Here is a 19,288-nt window from a genome sequence, read left to right as displayed (position 1 = left end):
AAACATCCTATAGAGCAGAAGGTGGCTGAGTTTGAGAGTCCCAATTCAGAGACTTGACTGGAGGACATTAAAATTATTAATTATTAAATTATTAATCCCTTTTAAATTCATTTCATTTCATTTCATTATTTATTTGGTCTATTTAAGTATATACAAAACAAAAAGAACTGAAATTGGGGAGACCAGGTGGGTCAACCTAAGTGAACTTAATCACTGTAGCTGAGCCGGTTGACCCAACCCCAAAGTCAGTTTACACATAAAAGAGGTAAAGACAAAATACAGTTACAGCGAATCAAAATGAATATGAACTTTTCTAATGAAGGCTGATGGGCTTTCTAGGACCTGCAGCATCTGTCAACGGTCTGGGAAGCTGGTCCCAGACACGGGGTAACCTGATTGCTATAGAATGGAAAAAAGCCTGTCTCCTTGATGCTTGATGTCTGAAGCACAAGCGATCATTGTGACGAGTATTTATTAAAATACAGTTATGAACTGTGCTGCAGTCCAGAAACCCCACCAGAACCTTAAAACAAAATATAATAAGAAATTTATCTCTTCTAAAAGAAAAAGATGAAACTGAAAGCAAATTCAACCTCTTCTCAAAGCACATCTGTCCACGATGCTGTTTGAGAGCAAGACGAGTTGCTCTCCTATGGACCCCCTCAAGCTGATCTGACAAAGACTTCGTCCATGGAAACCAAGCAGGTTGCGCATACTCCAGACCAGGCAAAACAAGACTTTTGTACAAAGACAAAATGCACTGGTCGAAGCATGTCCAGCCACACTCCAAACAAAGCCCAACATACCTTTAGCTTTGGAAACAATGGCATGGACATGGTCATCCCAGGTCAATTTTGAGTTGGAGAATGTCACAATAAATTAAATTGTAGGAAATAAAATAATACATTTCTTTAAACATTTTTTAGAAATGTTCTATAAACAAAATTGTAACATATTAGTATTGAACAACAAAGAGTAAACAGACTGTATGAGCTTTGTTCATACACAGACTGTTCACAAATTGTCAATGTTCAACGAACCATGGAATAACTACACACCTAGATAACTCATGAATATTCATCATGGACCCTAGATACCAAATAATAACAAAACTGCCCTCTATAGTCTGTCAATGGTTTGTACATTTTAATGTACAGTACTTTTTTTTTTAAAGCAGTGGTTGATGGTAAAAGCTGATTCTTAAGGGGAAAAAATTTCAAATTTACTATTAAATAAAAAATAAAAAGGTAACACATTTTCTAAAAACCTTCCAATCCTCAAATTTAACATATTCCAACTACGGTAAATAAAGTTATTCTTATTAATAGACTAATTAGTTAGACAAAAAAAGTGTTATGTGGCCAAATATAGTAGTGATATGCCCAAATATAGGATTGGTAGTGATATGACCTCACCATATCCATTTATGGGCACATCACATTTTGTTGTCAAATAAAGGCATCAAAAGCAAGAAATGAAAGTAAAATAAAAATACTCTGTTTAATAAACTAGTAAAAAATTACAATCAAATATATTTCCTTATTGTTGAGTACACATTACTATTGTATTGCCAAAATATTTATTTATTCTAAAGGTCTAAAAAGATACAGTATTAAATAACAATGTAATTGTTAGTTCCAATGATTAAAATATCCCAAAAGATATGGCGGAATGGTATGGATGTCCGACTAGCATGTAAGAGAGGCATAGGTTTGAGAACCGCTTGTGTTGCTTCCTTGTATCCATAAGGCAAGATACAGTACTTTAATCATGCTTTAATCTTATTACCTTGTCCTTCGGATGAGATGTTAAGCCATAGGTCCTGTGCACATACATTTCAAATGTGTACTACAAAGATCTTTAGGACTGTACACAAAAAGAATAAGGGATAGTCTGTGTGCTGTTGATCATAGTCTTACAATCATTAATAAATCTGACTTAATTCAAAGCAAAGATCATTTTTTGGGTAAGCAACTTTAATAGATTCAACTCCTGGGGTTTAGGACGTGGTCTACAGTAGATAGAATTATACAGTAACTCAGACTTAAGCTAACTGTACTGTGAAAACGACAGTAAGTACATACCTCTTTGTTGGACTTAGTGGACTCCGTGGTCGTGGACTCCGTGGTCGTGGACTCCTAGGCCTTTGACCCGTTTGATTTGACGATTCGCTAAGTTCTGATATAGATTGTAACGCTGTTTCATCAAACAAGAAAAACCTTACTCTCTGGGTTGATTCTTTAGACATAGTGTTCAACAAAAGCACAAATATTTTTCGCGTGATTGAGCAATATGTCTACAAAATTTGTTTAACAATTGGTTGAGGAAACACCGGCGAAATATTATGTTCCTGATAATACAGACAGTAAAACAGCAATTATTCACACTTGAATAAATGGAATTTAGACTTTGACACATAGTACAGTAGACTAGAAGCTGCAAACTACTAAAGGTTAATATTAATATTCATAATGACCTATTTGATTGTCTAATCATGGACCTATAAATTAGGTCGTTTTAATAACAAATTGTTTGAACAATCTAGGAAAGAAAGTTTTGATACAATTATGTTATTGTTTACTCTTTGAAATCTCAACACAGTAGTAGTCATTTTTCTCTTATTCTTACTGCAGTATTAATAATTATGTTTTATGGTGGTGTACTGTAGTAGTAGTAGTTAATAACAGAAAATGTCTCGCATTAGCAGCTTTCAGCAAGATAAATCACATACTCTCCAAAATAGAAAAATAACAATAAACCTGAAAATGAGAGTCTTCAACGTATACATTACAAGCATCTTTCTGTATAATTGTGAACTGTGGACAATGACAGCATCACTAAAAAGCGAAATAGATGTCTTTCAAAGAAAATTCCTAAAGAGAATAATAGGTATAAGGTGGCCGGAGAACATAAAAAATGAAGATTTGTACAAAAGAACAGGAGAAATTGAGTGGAGTAAGAACGTTCACCTGCACCGTTTAAATGAAAACACACCAGCTAAGATCGCACTCGGAGAGGCTCAGAGAAAGACCAAAAACAACATGGATGGCAAACATAAAAAAGGAAACAGAACTTTTCACACGCGGACCTATAAACATGCTTGCTCAAAAACGTACTGAGTGGCGAACACAAGTGAGACGCGCAATGTCTAACGACGATTAGCGTTTTAAGAGAGACTGTAGTAGTATACTTTACAGGTGGGAGGTATAAAATACCTCCCTGTTTACAGTGAATTAATTTGTTTGTCAATTAGGGCTTCAAACAATAAGAATGGCTACTACAGTACTACTGTATAAACTATAACAAAAGTACTCAGTACAATTATCGTACTCACAAGAGGCTACCAGAATATGATGTTTTGCACACTGTCCTGTAATTGACGCCCCCTCCTCAAACTAACATTTCTCTTGACCTGGCCTAGGCAATTAATTATGGATGGCGAGAGTAAAAGTCGTCTTAATTTTAAAATAATAATAATAATATTAATTATGAAATGCAGATGGTGAATAGCCTACATTTTTGTAAATTAATAACCCGGTTAAAATTAACAAATAATATGAAATTGAAAAGTGTTTGCATACCCATCATGACATATAACTGCAAAGTAACCTACGCAATAATAAAAATAGGAGCTTTTCTCTAGGTCTACTACAGAGTATAGCCTAGGCCTGAGCCTAGGCTTAATCCAGTAGCCAGACTGGGTTGGCTGGCCAGCCATTCCGTGCTGTGATTGTATAAAATAAAGAAAGATCAATCATCATCAATCAAGACTTAGTAGGAAACTTACTCCTTATTATTTGAAGCTGAATTCACGCGATTTGATGATTTTTTCTCTTTAGCTTGCTTTGATGACATATTTCAATTGACACCATGAGTTTAAAGTTGTTATTTGTATAAAAAATATGTTTTTTTTAACCAAGAAAACAAACAATTATTAATAGCGTTCTTGGCTACAACGCTGTCGTTAGGTACCGAGTTGAAAGTTCATGAACTACAGAGGGCGGTAGATTAATTGACATTTTTTTTTCGTACGTATATTCCTAAAATTTGTTAAATTTCGGCCCCTTTTTGATTTTCAATCTTATTTTTAGATATGAGGAGGAATGAAACCCATAGGCCTACCAAAAAACGGCATAATTGTTTATAGGCCTACCAACAGAAAAGTCACGGCGTCAACTTAGCCAATGGAATCATGACGGTAGGCCTATTATTGGTTCAGTGTTTTACGCGCGAATTTTAAAATTAACTACAAATTATTATTAGGCCTACTATTTTAGTATTAAAGAATATAACAGACTATTCAATCATTAGTGTAGGCCTATATAACACATTCGCTGGAGATGATTACATTCAATCCGGAATTATTTTCCGAACTGAATTTTTTGAAGATTTTTAAAACGCAACTGAAAAAACGAAATTATATATATTTGTTATAATCTAAATGTAAAATTAGCCTATATCATAATATTATGTTGTAAACTGTTTTAGTATATTAATATATGTAGGTCTACCATGAATATTATAACATAAATTCTATGATGAAAACAGTTTTATATGGTATAGGAGCCTACAAATTGACAAAATAAGGTGGATTTAAAAATACTATTTTTATAGGATAGGCCTAGACAATTCAATTTGACAAAAATAGTTTGTTTTATTTGTTTAATTTTCATATGTGATAATTGTAGTTATATAGGTCTACATGTATTATAGTAGGCTATTGAAAGTAAATTGTAATATCATAGTTCGTGCCACTAAACTTACTCTTCTGAGTGTCCGGATAAACTCGGGAAAGCCGAACTCCGCCGAACTTCTGAATTAGCATTTGCCATTGAGGTTCGACGATCGGGTGCATAACCAATTGTTCCTCTGCGTCTTTCTTGACCAGGTAATAAACCGTACCCACGTCTTTCATCCTGGCCCGGTATAACCGATTGCCTCCTATCGCTACCCCGTCTCGATTGTCGCATCAATAATGGGCCTACATCGTCATCCTCATCGTCATCTTCTTCGGATATTAAAGGCCTAGCCATTGGTTTATCAGTGTACTTTGCTGCTCGATCGTATATCTCATCCAGGGTTATTGGTAAAGTCGGGTAGACTACTTCGCGAATGTTTTGGATGTAGTTAAAGTTGAGTTCATACCCACTCATCCCGGGAGATTTTATCGCTCCCCTTCTTTCGCGTAATCTAGACATGTTTAAAATATTCAAAATATATGAAGAACAGTAACCCGGAACGCTTCTTTACCGTAAGTTTAAAGTTCCTTGTAGTATGATAGCAGCAAAATGTTACAATTTAAAATATAAAAAGGCCTCGTCAGTGAAGCACAACAAAATTAAACAGAGAGTATAGGGGGAAACATGTGACGCTCCTCTCTCTTAATATGGGAATCGGCCGCGTCATCTTTCCTAATATGGCACCGACGTTATATCTTTTCTATATTCAACTTCCTCTTCCACAGATCAAATCGATGCTTTAAGTAAAGTTGATCTAACAATGTCGAAGCAGTACTGTAATAAAAGCCTCTACGTTCAAGATCAAAATATAGAAATCATATGAAAAATAATCCTTAAAGCCAAATGGAAAATGCGTTTTCTTTAATCGATAACTTGCATTGTTGCAACAGTCAATGATTTTATTCGCAGCATATCACGAAGTTCTTAGGCAAAATGTTCGTTAGAGCTGAACAACGTGAATTATAGCAACAATAATTTGATGGCGGCTCAACTGAAGCTTGTCACAAATTTGCAATCTATCTCCGGAGACGGTTTAATTAAATTGTTCACCAAAGTTGAATTTAAAATCGTGATATAATTTAAATCAGTTAGTCGTCACATGTAACAGACTGAAGATCCAGTTGATTTATACAGCAGATGTAGGCCTAGAAATTAATAGTACGATGAACTGAAACGATTTACTCAAAAACTGAATTCTTGAGGGTGGTAATCTGTAAGTCCAGTAGGTTGGTGGAGGTTCGTTGTACAGTTAATCCCAGCGTACATACACCCTTTGATTTAAGAATGTAAAGTCGACTCAAACAATTTTAACGAAGTTTGTGTTTGACTTATCCATAGAAACATGTCGTAGCCTGTTAGGCCACGGTATACAAACATGGAAACAAACAGTATTCCTCACGTACCGCTGCCCCGTATTCAAATAAGCCAATCAAATATAATCCATACACGAACATCTTCGTAAACGTGTTAAAATACTAGTAAATAAAATACAACGTTGACTATTTGCGCTACTCTGCAACCATATAGATTTACTATACTGATCACAATAGAGAACTACTCATGACACGCAATCAAATTTGAGAACACTGTAAGAACGACTAAACCAGCTCAACAGGTTTTTACAATCGACCCGATTCATTCCTCTCCCTGTTTCGCTGCTGCAACAAAATCCTTCGGGACCAGTCGATTTATTACCGTTTCCATTAGTAACAATGCATTAAAATGAATATTATTCGAAAAGGATTGATTTTATTAAGCTACAGTGTCAAGTTGTCCTTGGGTGAACTCTTGAAATAGTGAATACATTAGGTCTAAGACTCTAAATCGCTCACTAATTGTTATAGATTGATTCTAAAACGAGTGATCTGATTGTTATTATTACTACGGATAAATGAGACACTGAATATCTTTGTTTAAATTTTACGGCTGTGCGTCAAATCAAATAGGTTACTACTACTATTGATTACCCTAGAAAAATAAAGACCGGAGAAATTTCAGATTCAACGATATACCGCATGTATTGTAATGTAAATTATGAGGTGTGGGTTGGTTTCCAGGCAAAAGCGTCTCTCGTTACCATAGTAACGTTGTTTTGACTTATAAAAAAACAGGTTATGCGTGAAACCGCTATGTCCTTATATAATAGACCTAAACGAACAAAACATATTTATAAACCAAATTAATACAATTTACAAATCACTCATGGCGCCCATAAAAGATAGTTTTTTTTACTGAAGATTTATCTTCGAGATAATGAACCTCAATGGTTATACATCCTTTACTCAAATAAAGCCTGTTTTCTACTAATAAAAAATATTGACTTCATGCGCATTCACATCTTAGGCTAGTAAACAATCACCCGATTTTCGTACGGTATCATGTCTAGCGACATACACAGCATTTGCAGTTTCTTGTCTGCTGACTGGTTATGAGTACAAATTTCTTCCAACATGCACGTCACACAGAGTTTTGCTGTCTAAAGTCCCATTGAATTGTACCTGGTGCTAGTGTGTCTCATACGAATATAACACGCGTGTGACACGCGAGGATAGGTTAGATTAATCAACCTTCTACCACCAAATGTATCAAATCTTCTTACCTACAGTCCTCATCTTCTTCGGCAGAACCTGGTGAATTTCCTTCTGAATCTACTGGTGATTTCCGCCTACGATCTAATTCATTTATCGGTCTTATTCTTCCATCTTTGTTGAGCTTACGCCTCCTGAGGTCAGTTACCGACGGCTGTCTTCGTTGATCAACTTTCCGTCGCGTTGCAAGGCTGTGTTCAGTGTTTCGACGAAAATTTGCCAAGCTCTTGTTTTTTGGAAGATTATCTCGTTTTCTAGGATTTTTCTCAGATTCCATGGCTGCAGAAAAAGACCTATAGTTTATCGATTTTGTATAAAACAAAAAAGATAGAAACGGAACCATATGAGGTGGAACCAATGGGATTTCTAATTGCAGGTTTCTTCATACTCAATGCTCTCTAGCTCTGGCTTCTGTGAACTCATAACTTATAGGCCTAGTTGTAATTTGCATGCGTTTGTTTTCGATATTTGAAAGAAAATGTACCCGGACTACCGATATATACTCAGAACTAACAATTGATACTACTGTAAATATTGACCTGTCTGACAACATGCAACTATACTGTAATAGTGTCCGAAACATTATAAATGTGTGAAACATAAAGGCTACGAAACTTGCCAAAGCATTCGTATAAAGAGCCTATACAAACAAAATAATATACTCACTTCAACCAACACTAGAAAAACAGAAGATAATCAACGTCACTTGGCGCGAGAATTAACTATAGGACTGCTTTGGAAAAACTCAATTTTTTTTGTTCCTGAAGTAGTTTGTTTACAAATGTTTCCATAGTAATTCAGTTGATAATAATAAAGAATAGTAAAGATAATGGATTCTATCTATGGATCAGTGAATCTATATACTTTTATAAAATCTGTTTTGTTATAAAGTCTCTTTTGTTAAAATTTATATATATTGATACAGTGAAACACGGTTGTGGATGTTTGGGTTTCATGATACAAAGACACTTTAAAATAGGTACATTTTTAAATCGCGTAGCGCGCTTCTCCTCGACAACGGGAAAAAAGAAACAAACAATTAAAGAAAAACAGAAAGAAAAAAAGAAAGAAAGAAAAAAGACCACAAAAAGATCTGTGTGAACGTGGTAGGTTTATAAGTTGGGGAGATAGGCTAAGGTCTTTGCCTATTATGAAAGGTAAGAAGGAACTGTTGAGACCATATTCCTCGACGACTGAAATGGGGGAAAGAGGCATAAAAAACACAAATGATCTTGGTGAATTGGCGGATTTTATAAGATTGGGGTGAGGAGCTGATTCGGTCTTTATTTTGGTTGAAAGGTGGTGGAAAAAGACAAAACAAATAGTGTTGAGGTTAATGTCTGAAACAAGAATAACATTCGATCGAGTGCACCTGATGAACTAATCTGGCAACTCTGTACGCACACAAAAGCACCTTTCTCTGGGGGTCAATATTACATTTTCTCTGAGACTAGAACAACTAGTTAACATACATTTTCATTACATTACAGAATAATTATGTCGATTGATGAGGACAGGTCCAGGTGGAAATTAACAAAAGGATATACAAGTCACTGCTTATCTGGATCATTGTAAAGTACACTGATAACTCATTGTATGTGTCACAAAATCAATAAGTTCAGCAAAACAGAAAAAATAACATTTAAAATTACATCATCATATCATTGGTAGAAAACATGCATAATTACTTCTAAATGGATCTGGTGCCAATTAAGACTTTAAGAAAATATACAGTACCCTCGTTTTCTCCAGTTCTCCTAAAAATAATCTCAAAACATTTTCATCGACCCAATACAAAAACAGATCGTCTAGATTTTATGGAATGGACAGTCGGAGACTATAGAAGGCAGGTGGTAGAGTCGCGAACAAATCCTCATACACATCACTATACAATACCCTCGTTTTCTTCAGTAATTGTCGTCGCCTGCACCTAATCCCAAAACCCGAACACTTTTATCGACCGTAAGACAAACAAACATCGTTTGTATTGGAATGGACCGTCAGAGAGACAGGAGAAGGCATGTGTGGGTGGTAGCGTCGCGAACAAATCCTCCTACACATCCCTATACAATACCCTCGTTTTCTTCAGTAATTGTCGTCGCCTGCACCTAATCCCAAAACCCGAACACTTTCATCGACCGTAATACAAACAAAACATCAAGATTAGCCTACACTCAAAAGATCGTTTGTACTGGAATGGATCACCGTCAGAGACAGGAGAAGGCATGTGTAAAGGGTGGTAGCGTCGCGAACAAATCCCCCTACACCATATCCTATTGACATGATTTTAGCATGGAGTAGGCCTAATATATTACACCATGATTTTATCACCTACCTAAGTCGCATATTTGTGGTCAGAACAGGCATCAAGTTGCCCATTCCTGATCCTACACTCGAAGCTCGTTGTCGTTGATCCGCTACCAAGTTGATTGCCGTCTGCGATTCTCGGGTATTCTTCTGAGTCTCTACATTGCGCTTGATTTTGTGTTTTCCAGACTTTTCGGCGATATCATTAGAAGACTTCATTTTATTTAGTAATAGTTAAAAAAAAAACGAATTATATACGTACCGGTAATCTATTTCCGCCCATCGACCGTTGTTGCACTGTGGATTTACACCATTTTTATCATTTTTTATATTTGTTTAAGATAAAAAGTAGTGTTTATAGTCCAGTAAAATATCACCTTCACCATTGCATAACGTTAGTAGTCAACGAGATTCTCACCGTAGGTTCTAAACATTATGTAAAGATCATTTATTGATGTTGCGTCGCGTAAAAGTTGGGATTTGTGGAGAAAATGAAGTTTTTATACGCAGTTTTTGCTTCCTTTCGTCGTGGTTTGTTTTCATCGAAAAATGACGTCATGGGGCATAAGTGAATGACACGCCATTGTCGACATTTGCGTTCGTATTAAAAAGTGAATTTTAAATGTACGAATATGGTATTAATTATCTGTATTACATTGTATTATTATGTATCGCATATATAACAAGTCATTTTGATAAAAAATAAGTCAAATAAATATGAAAAACAAAGAAAATTGTGATTTTTGCATGTCATCTGAAGTGACCTTCCATACAATGTGATAGCGCCCTCTATAAGTATTGATACACTCGCACTTCAAACTGCAAGCTTTTTGTTGTTATATAAATTCATTCATTCAGAAATACAATTTAAGGAAGGAATCGAATCAAGGGCATTATTACTTGGTTTACTATATATTTATGATGTTTTCCCCAAAAATAATTACTAGTATGTACATTTTGCGAATTGTAGATGTACCGGCGGTATGAAATTAAAAAAAGCTGTTTACGCGGTCTGTAGCCTAACGATATAATAATTATATGTATAAAATAATTGTTACTTTTTTCTGATAAATCAGTATGAATAATAATGTTTACTTAGCGCTGCTTTAAGCACCATATTTAAAAAAAAGAAACAAATTGATTTAAGCTTACTTTTTGTCACGTTTTCGGTAATTAATCGTCTTCTTCGCTCTCACTATCTGATTCGTCACTGTTCTCATCATCCGATTCTGTTGGAAGAGGCCCCAGCAAATCGTTATCGCCAACGCACCATCCGTTATTGTCTTAGGGTTTCGGCAACTCTTAAATCGGTGTTAGAGTGCGAGCTTCCAGATCATGACTTGATAGTTCGATCGTGCGTCGTATATGTTGATGCAAGTATCTACGCGACGGTGGAAAGTTAGCTAAATCAATGTTTTTTAACACTGATTATCCGTCTTTTTCCTTGCATTTCCTGCGAAGAAAGTAAAATCTAAGTTCATCGGTACTCCTTGCTTTCGATCGGGATCCATATAAGACAGCGATGTTTTTTTTTTTTATATTGTTACATTTTGTTTCGTCACGCGTCCATTATTGCAAAAGTCCTATTCGATACAGGCAGTGGCAGGAATCGACGAATAACCAATCTCACCAGTTTAGCCACCACTGAAATCACCCCAAGTCGATGTAATGCCATTCTAGGGCTGCATGCGTTCACAAAGTGCAGCACGACCAGCGCTTTCAAGGGAAAAGGAAAATTAAAGGCCATTAAACTTGTCGAAAAATATCCAAAATTTGAAGAGGTTTTCAAGAAAGTAGGAGAAAGTTGGAAAGGAGAAGAAGAGTTAATGTTTTCTGACAGGAACTGGAATAGTTCACGTGCCTGTTATTATATGGATTCCGTTCGAAAGCAAGGCGTAGGCCTACCGATGAACTTAGATTTGACTTTTTTCGCAGGAAATGCAAGAAAAAAAACCCCGGAATAATCAGTGTTAAAAAAACATTGATTTAAAAATTAGCTAACTTTCCACCGTCGCGTAGATGCTTGCATCAACATATACAACGCACGATGATCGAACTATCAAGTCAGGATCTGTGGAGGCTCGCACTAACACCGATTTTACGAGTTGCCGAAACCCCAAGACAATAACGGATGGTGCGTTGGCGATAACGATTTGCTGGGGCCTTTGTGGTGTGAAAGCGAGATTCTTCCAACAGAATTGAACGAGCGATTGCTGAGAACGACTCCTTTAACTCGGATGATGAGAACAGTGACGAATCAGATAGTGAGAGCGAAGAAGACAATTAATTACCGAAAACGTGACAAAAAATAGGCTTAAATCAATTTGTTTCTTTTCTTTTTTAATAGGGTGCTTAAAGCAGCGCTAAGTAAACATATTCATACTGATTTATCAGAAAAAAGTAACAATTATTTTATACATATAATTATTATTATATCGTTAGGCTACAGATCGCGTAAACAGCTTTTTTTAATTTCATACCGCCGGTACATCTACAATTCGCAAAATGTACATACTAGTAATTATTTTTGAGGAAAACATCATAAATATATAATAAACCAAGTAATAATGTGCCCTTGATTCGATTCCTTCCTTAAATTGTATTTCTGAATGAATGAATATAACAACAAAAAGCTTGCAGTTTGAAGTGAGAGTGTATCAATACTTATAGAGGGCGCTATCACATTGTATGGAAGGTCACTTCAGATGACATGCAAAAATCACAATTTTCCTTTGTTTTTCATATTTATTTGACTTATTTTTTATCAAAATGACTTGTTATATATGTGATACATAATAATACAATGTAATACAGATAATTAATACCATATTCGTACATTTAAAATTCACTTTTTAATACGAACGCAAATGTCGACAATGGCGTGTCATTCACTTATGCCCCATGACGTCATTTTTTCCGATGAAAACAAACCACGACGAAAGGAAGCAAAAACTGCGTATAAAAACTTCATTTTCTCTACAAATCCCAACTTTTACGCGACGCAACATCAATAAATGATCTTTACATAATGTTTAGAACCTACGGTGAGAATCTCGTTGACTACTAACGTTATGCAATGGTGAAGGTGATATTTTACTGGACTATTATTATTGACATGTGTTTAAGGTCAAGTGGGGTATGTTACTATACCAATTGTATTGACGATTAAACATTTGACTGCAATTATTATAGTTAGAGAAGAAACATGTAGTGAAGCTGTTATAGCTCGGTGGTTAACGTGCTTGCCTTCCAATCCAAAGGTCCGGGATTCAATTCTGACCTAGTGCTGGGATTCAATCCTGAACTAGTGCCAGGGTTGTAACTCAAGATTCTTTCAACTTCACTCCCTAATCCTCAAATGAGACATAATTTATAAGCACGATAAGTTATTAAAACATTATTAAATAGTAATACTTTTAATAGTTTGATGCTTGGATTCGTATGAATAAAAACAATTATTTTTAGATATAGTATTCACATTTTCTTCCAGATGATGCCTCAGAAAATTGGAGAGAAAAACAAAGACTGAGTGACTGTCGAAAAGGCGGGTGCCAAGCCCCGACGACGTCAGAAAATGCCATTTGTATTGCTGTGATAAATAAATAAAATTACTGTACTAGGCCTAATTAATCAAGCAATAAGAATATCTAACTTTCATTTTATCAACACTCTCAAACACAATGTTTATCGTTAATATACCCACATTGTTGAGAAAGAGGCATAGACCTTTATCTCTAACCATGGACCTATAACTACTAGTAGTAGTATAAAACTGATATTTATTTAGCGGTACTGTTATCATGACCGAACGTGGTATAGGCTAGAAGTTCAAAAACAAAAAACGAGAGAAATTGTGTAGGGCCGGCCCAAAATATTTCATATGGAAATCGTCATATTGTTCTGAATGGACACATCTGGTTCATTATGTGCATGTAAAATACAGCTAGTTTAATGGATCTTATAGGCTTACTTACCTAACTAATTTGACAAACTTGCTCCCTTTTGGAAAATTTCTAACGTAAAATACAGCTAGTTTAATGTATCTGATAAGCCTACTTACCTGACTAATTTGACAAACTTGCTCCCTTTTGGAAAATGTCTCACCTGTTCCATAATTACCGTCTAACTATGAGACGCAATATCCTCATCTGTTTATCTTAAAATTCATTTTATTGTACAAATCTTTATACAATTCCATTGACCGATGTTAAGATTATTCTTAATTGACAATATTTTTTTCAGCAACACAATTATTTGAACGCATGAATGTCCAATTAATGTTAAACTTTGGAACCAGGCATACTCGGGCCCTAATGGTCTCGGCGACTAAACATAAAATATTTCCAGTAATGATATCCTATGTTGATGGTATACAAATAACCCTTAGTCAATCAATTCAACCATGATGAGAATTCAAGTAGCAAAGTCGATAGCCTAGAATTTCAGTCGCGCCGTACTCATTACCGTCTGTATTTCAGACGCGCGCGTTCAATGACGTCCTTATTACTATTCATTAACTTGAGTTCAGACCTATTTTCTAGTCGGTTCAATCATTTCCTCAAGCTCAATCTAAATACATTTCAATAATTTCGCCGAATCGATTTCTTGAGGTGCGGCTCATAGTTAATTGTACTAAATCCTGCCATCGAATTTCCGGCGAAATCATGGACAGACGGTTTTGTTAAACAATGTCTTTTTAATATCAATTAGACTATAAATATATATGTCACCTGGTGAGAAAACGTTAATTTCCGTTACCATGTTTGTCACTTTGATCGTTGACATTTTAATTGGCATTATTGATAATATTTTGAAACGATGTTGTCCTTTTCCACTTCACGTGAGAAGAACATAGAGAATGATCGAATACAACAAAAACGTTCAAAATTGTATTACACGTGTTTATAAATCCAATTTATATTTTTATATTTCCAGTACTCTAACAGTATAGAAAATACCTAGACAGGTTTAGTTTTATTCGAAGTACGATGCATTCCCCATTCGCCGTCTCTTCTGGCAACTTTGCAGCAGATTTACAATAGTACTTAGTAGACTTTTTGACTGAGTCCTATTTTATCTTCAGTGTCTGAACGATAACTGAATTATGAATCAGTTGAACTCGGTATATTTAAGGATATTCATGCAGTTTCAATAGTTTAGTTTTGGTATAAACACCATGTTTGATCTTCATTTCAACTACCTAATAATATAGGCCTAAACCTATTGGTAACGTTAGACCATACAATGCCGATAGTATAAAATAAAATAAAACTTACGCTTGAAAAGACAGCCTAGGCTTATGGTATCTGTAAGATGACACGGGCCTCTTTTCCTCCGAGCCACCTTCCTTGTTGGTCATTTTGAGGTTTTACTTGACCGGCCAGATTTAGAGCGGTATCCAAATAAATACAATACACGTATGACTGATAAGCCTTAGGTTATCTTTGGCGATATGATAAATCTATAATTACTCATATTTTATAATAGTAATAAATTACCTTTACGCCTAAAAGAACTCGATGAAGCCGGTCTTATCCTAGCTTCGCCACAGTTGTCATATTATATATTGGACGTATCTTAGGCCCTACACGCCAAAGATTTAAGAGGCTAACGCACAAAAATAACAGCCATAATACACAGGTGTTGTGAATGTCTATGCATAAAATATCTTTTATTCGCAACGTCAGATTTACGTTTTAATTACGTAACAATGCCGTTGTGCCTTTAATGGTGCAGCAGTCGCACTTAACAAAACGCCGCGGCGAACTAACCATGATGTGTACGACATTTCTCCCCCTATGACATTTTACTTTATTATTTTCAAAACATTTTAAAGTTATAGGCCTAACCAAAATATTGACATGGTTTCCCCGAGTCTATCTATATCTACACCAAACATACAAATAAGATATTGTGATAACAATCCACCAAACTAATTTAACTACGGAAAATCTAAGTACTAACTAAACAACGCGTTACAAACATCATTCGACCAATGCAATCTAACAACAGGACATTGAGCTGGCCTTGACAAGATAGGAACTCGTAACAGACTTTGATCTTATGTCTGGCTGCGACAAATACCAAGAATACTGTACTATGTATTCGCCGCGGCGCGCGGTGCCTGTTAAGGGGCGTGGGAAGGCTGATCGCGTCGCAGTCACAGATAAACCTTTGATCTCCAGAAATCATCATCTTGTTGTTAGATTACCTTGATTCAACCATGGACCTATAAATTACATTTTTATTTTTAATATTAAAAACAGTTTTGAATATTTAACAGCAACAATTGAGGCTCGATTCGCATGTCGTTTTATTTTGTACCTCTTTAGTCATTCACTTTTCTCCAGCATAATAGTAGTTTAGTTAGTAGTACTGCAGTTTCTTTAGACATCCCCACGGGTGATGCACGGTCCCTCGTTAGCAATCGTCAAGTTCGTATTACCCGTCGTGCATCTAACGGCAAAGAGAATACACGGACTTGGATACGTTACGTCATCGCTTCCGCACACAGGATCATCCTCCAATGGACACTCAGTACGACACGGTGTCGTCACGGAATCTGTCGTTGGATTGATAGTAGTAGGGTCAGCAGTGGTTGTTAGAACTTCTAGAAGAAACAGCAAAATAAATTAAGTGTCACTTTCAGAAGTACACTTTTGTTTCTTTGAGTTTGTAAAGCTCTGTCTATACTATTAGACTACTTTGACAAAAAATGATGTGATGTGCTATAATATGGTTGTGATATGCCAAAATATGGTAGTGATATGCTTAAATATGGTAGTGATATGACATCATCATGTCCGTATGGACACATTACATTTTTACTTTCACATAAAGTTTGATGGTGTAGACAGCTTTGTAGGCCATGACAAACTTTGGCAAATTGCAGAAACAATGTCTACATTTTAGCAAATTTAACAAATTAAATGCAAGTCAGTACCTTTGAATTGAAAACAATTTATAAACTTAAAAAAACATCTATTGTCAAGCAACAAACATCTTACAAAAAACAATGCAATAATTAATGAACCGATAACGCAAATACTAATCTTGACATTAAAGAGAATAATTAATTGTTGTAAAAAATGTATTACTAATATTAAAAAATTGATTATATAAACATATTATTTTTTATTTATTTACCATTTGGTGGCGTCTGTACTGTTTCACACTCTCCCTTGTAATTCACATCTAGCTCACCATTTCCAGTCAAACACTTCTGACGACACAACTCGCATTTGCTATTGTAAGTAACTCCGTCGGTGCCACATACTTTGTGGTAAGTATGCCAGTAATAATAGCTCGAGCATCTGGCGCATCCACGAGGACCTGTGGTAATATCAATATAACATTATAAATATTATTATTGTTTGTTTATATTAGGCAAATTGCCAAGGATAACCATAAGCGAAATCATTCACTGTCCTTCTAAAAGGTGGCAATCCCGTTCACAAGACAAACATATACACAAGATACTCTACATAAGCAAAGTCTTTTTACAAGTCTTTAGAAGTGGAGTTCTAAATTTTCATTAGAAAAAATCCTGACATATGACAGGATTTGAACCCAGGACCCTTGGATTGATAGCAAGCATCATAACCACCAAACCACAACTTAACTCCATTGTAAACAAAAATTGAAATATAAAAAACAAATCTTAAATTTAAAAGTCCTATCTCGATTATTACCACAACAAATCTCAAATATTTATTGACTTAAGTCAGTTAAGTTGACTTGAGTGTTTTAAAGGAAATAACTCATTCAGGTGTGATTGGTGAATACGACAACTAGACATCTTGTGTTCGGGTAGAAACGCATTTTCAAAAGTACGGTCGAGAAATCACTAAACGTACAAAAGCATCGGCAAAACTGTTCTGGTTTAAGCTTGCTTCCCACTAGGACGCAACGCAATGACGTATGCCGCAACGCAAGAAAATTGGCCAATCAAATAAGATGGATTATTCGCTGTCGCTTGTGATTTGTCAATTCACTCATGCTTGGTTGTTTTCCCACTAGGACGTAACGCAAGGACGAAAACGCAACGCAAGCGTGTTGACCAATGACAAGCGACAGTTTTTGTATTCATCGCTTGTGATTGGTCAACTAACTTACGTTGTGTTACGTCCTTGTGTTGCGTAGTGGGAACCAAGCATTATTTTGCGGCTTATGTCCTTGCGTTGCGTCCTAGTGGAAACCAACCGTTAGTAAAGTTAACTTACCAGTTTTTGTACACCTTCCATGGTAAGCGAATTTTAGACAAGTGGATGTACACATCGCCTTCATCAACTCGCACATATTACGATATGTTTGGCCATCGTTTCCACAAACATAATACACAGTATCCGAGCACTTGAAGCCCTGGTAGCCTGGTCTAGGATAATAAGTTATTGCTGGATTACTGCTGTGTTTCGATTTTCGATATTTATTGCCTCGGCCAGCTGAGAATGGTTTCACGGCAACAGCCAGTAACAGGAGACAAACAAGACCAACGAACTTCATGCTGCTATCTTGGAAAAGAAATTTAAAAAACAAATAAGATAGAAGAAATGAGATATAATACAGAGCATGAATTACCAGTAATCCTTATCAAATATATAATAGTAATAAAAACAAATCAGTATTTAGGCTAAGTTTTAATATTCATTCACAATAAACGTTTATGCAGAATAAAAAACAATAAAAATAGTTTTAATACTGTATTGAAGATGACAATATTATACAGATATTGTCTGCTTAGAGGTAAAATATAAGATTGACATCCACGAAGGAATGATATTTTACTCGAAGGAATATATATTTCCCGAAGCGTATTCATTCATCATAAAAATGTATGTAGAATAAAAAACAATAGGAAATATGCTGACGTCCTGAAGCTAAAATGTTCATCTCCCAATTCACTCAAAACATATTATAGGCCTACATAGAATCTAACGCAACTTATATTTAAAATAATTTTTTTAATGCGAATGTGTAATGTGTAACACGGTCTAATATCTTCTTCAAACATATCAAAAGTTGTATAAAATTATTAAAAATGAATAACACACTAATAAGAAGAAACATAGGGCCTACCTTGTGGTTCAGGTGGTGCGGTTATAAAATGTGAAGTTAAAAACTGAAATAATAATCAAAGTCTGCAATGTTTGCTCTTAAATAGGTTCTACCAGCGATGATATCATATCCTAATCGAACACATGAATTTCATTTAACAATAAATCCACTATTTACCGTACGATAGTATAAGGACTTGCAGATCAGGGACACGGTTGGCGTCCTATGACCCTTGCTCTAATAATAATCATTGTTGTAGGCCAAAATTGAACAAGGCACTACACAAAAATAGCAATCAAATCTATGGGTAAGCAAATTGCATCCGACTGGAATTAAGGGAGATTATACTGTGGTTTGGCATCTTATCTTAACATTTTTAACAATAAAAGTCCGTACCAAGCGATGACTACTGTATTATGTAATTAATAAGGAAAGTTGAAATTGTTTGAACTTTGAAACGTTGGATACATTGTTGACGACACAATTACGATTATGCTGTTGAAGAACAAGAAGTAGATGATGATGATGATGACGAAGAAGAAAAGTACAATGATACAATGACGTTTTTGTTGATACACTGGAAATTATGTTGATGGTGAA

General features: G+C 35.4%; 2 protein-coding genes across 12 annotated transcripts in view; both read right to left on the bottom strand.

Moving 5' to 3' along the window:
- The window catches only part of LOC140053847 (androglobin-like), a 53,460-nt gene extending 39,711 nt beyond the window's left edge, over positions 1 to 13,749 (bottom strand). For 8 of the 9 annotated variants that reach the window (XM_072098558.1, XM_072098559.1, XM_072098566.1 and 5 more), the window contains exon 1: positions 3,788 to 3,958. In XM_072098558.1, the coding sequence (XP_071954659.1) occupies positions 3,788 to 3,855 (68 nt within the window). In that variant the 5' untranslated portion in view covers positions 3,856 to 3,958. Of the gene's footprint in view, positions 1 to 3,787; positions 3,959 to 13,694 lie in introns of those variants that run through there. The other variant, XM_072098560.1, reaches the window with a different exon arrangement.
- Positions 13,750 to 15,277: 1,528 nt separating this feature from the next.
- LOC140054605 (ovomucoid-like) lies at positions 15,278 to 18,802 on the bottom strand. Of its 3 annotated transcripts, none has more exons than XM_072099662.1 (4): positions 18,710 to 18,802; positions 17,857 to 18,144; positions 16,781 to 16,966; positions 15,278 to 16,241 (listed from the first exon to the last, which is right to left on the bottom strand). In XM_072099662.1, the coding sequence occupies exons 2-4, from the start codon at positions 18,134 to 18,136 to the stop codon at positions 16,021 to 16,023; spliced, it is 687 nt and encodes a 228-aa protein (XP_071955763.1). In that variant the 5' UTR covers positions 18,137 to 18,144; positions 18,710 to 18,802; the 3' UTR covers positions 15,278 to 16,020. The 3 variants fall into 3 exon arrangements, with proteins under 3 accessions (XP_071955763.1, XP_071955762.1, XP_071955761.1); XM_072099661.1 differs by having other exon boundaries at positions 15,278 to 16,244; positions 17,857 to 18,140; positions 18,710 to 18,795; XM_072099660.1 differs by having other exon boundaries at positions 15,278 to 16,244; positions 18,710 to 18,794.
- Between the last annotated feature and the right edge of the window lie 486 nt (positions 18,803 to 19,288).

This window comes from Antedon mediterranea, chromosome 7 (assembly GCF_964355755.1).
Source record: "Antedon mediterranea chromosome 7, ecAntMedi1.1, whole genome shotgun sequence".
Lineage (NCBI taxonomy): Eukaryota > Metazoa > Echinodermata > Crinoidea > Comatulida > Antedonidae > Antedon > Antedon mediterranea.
The sequence above is the reverse complement of the archived record's forward strand: the minus strand, read 5'-3'. Positions and strand labels throughout refer to the sequence as shown.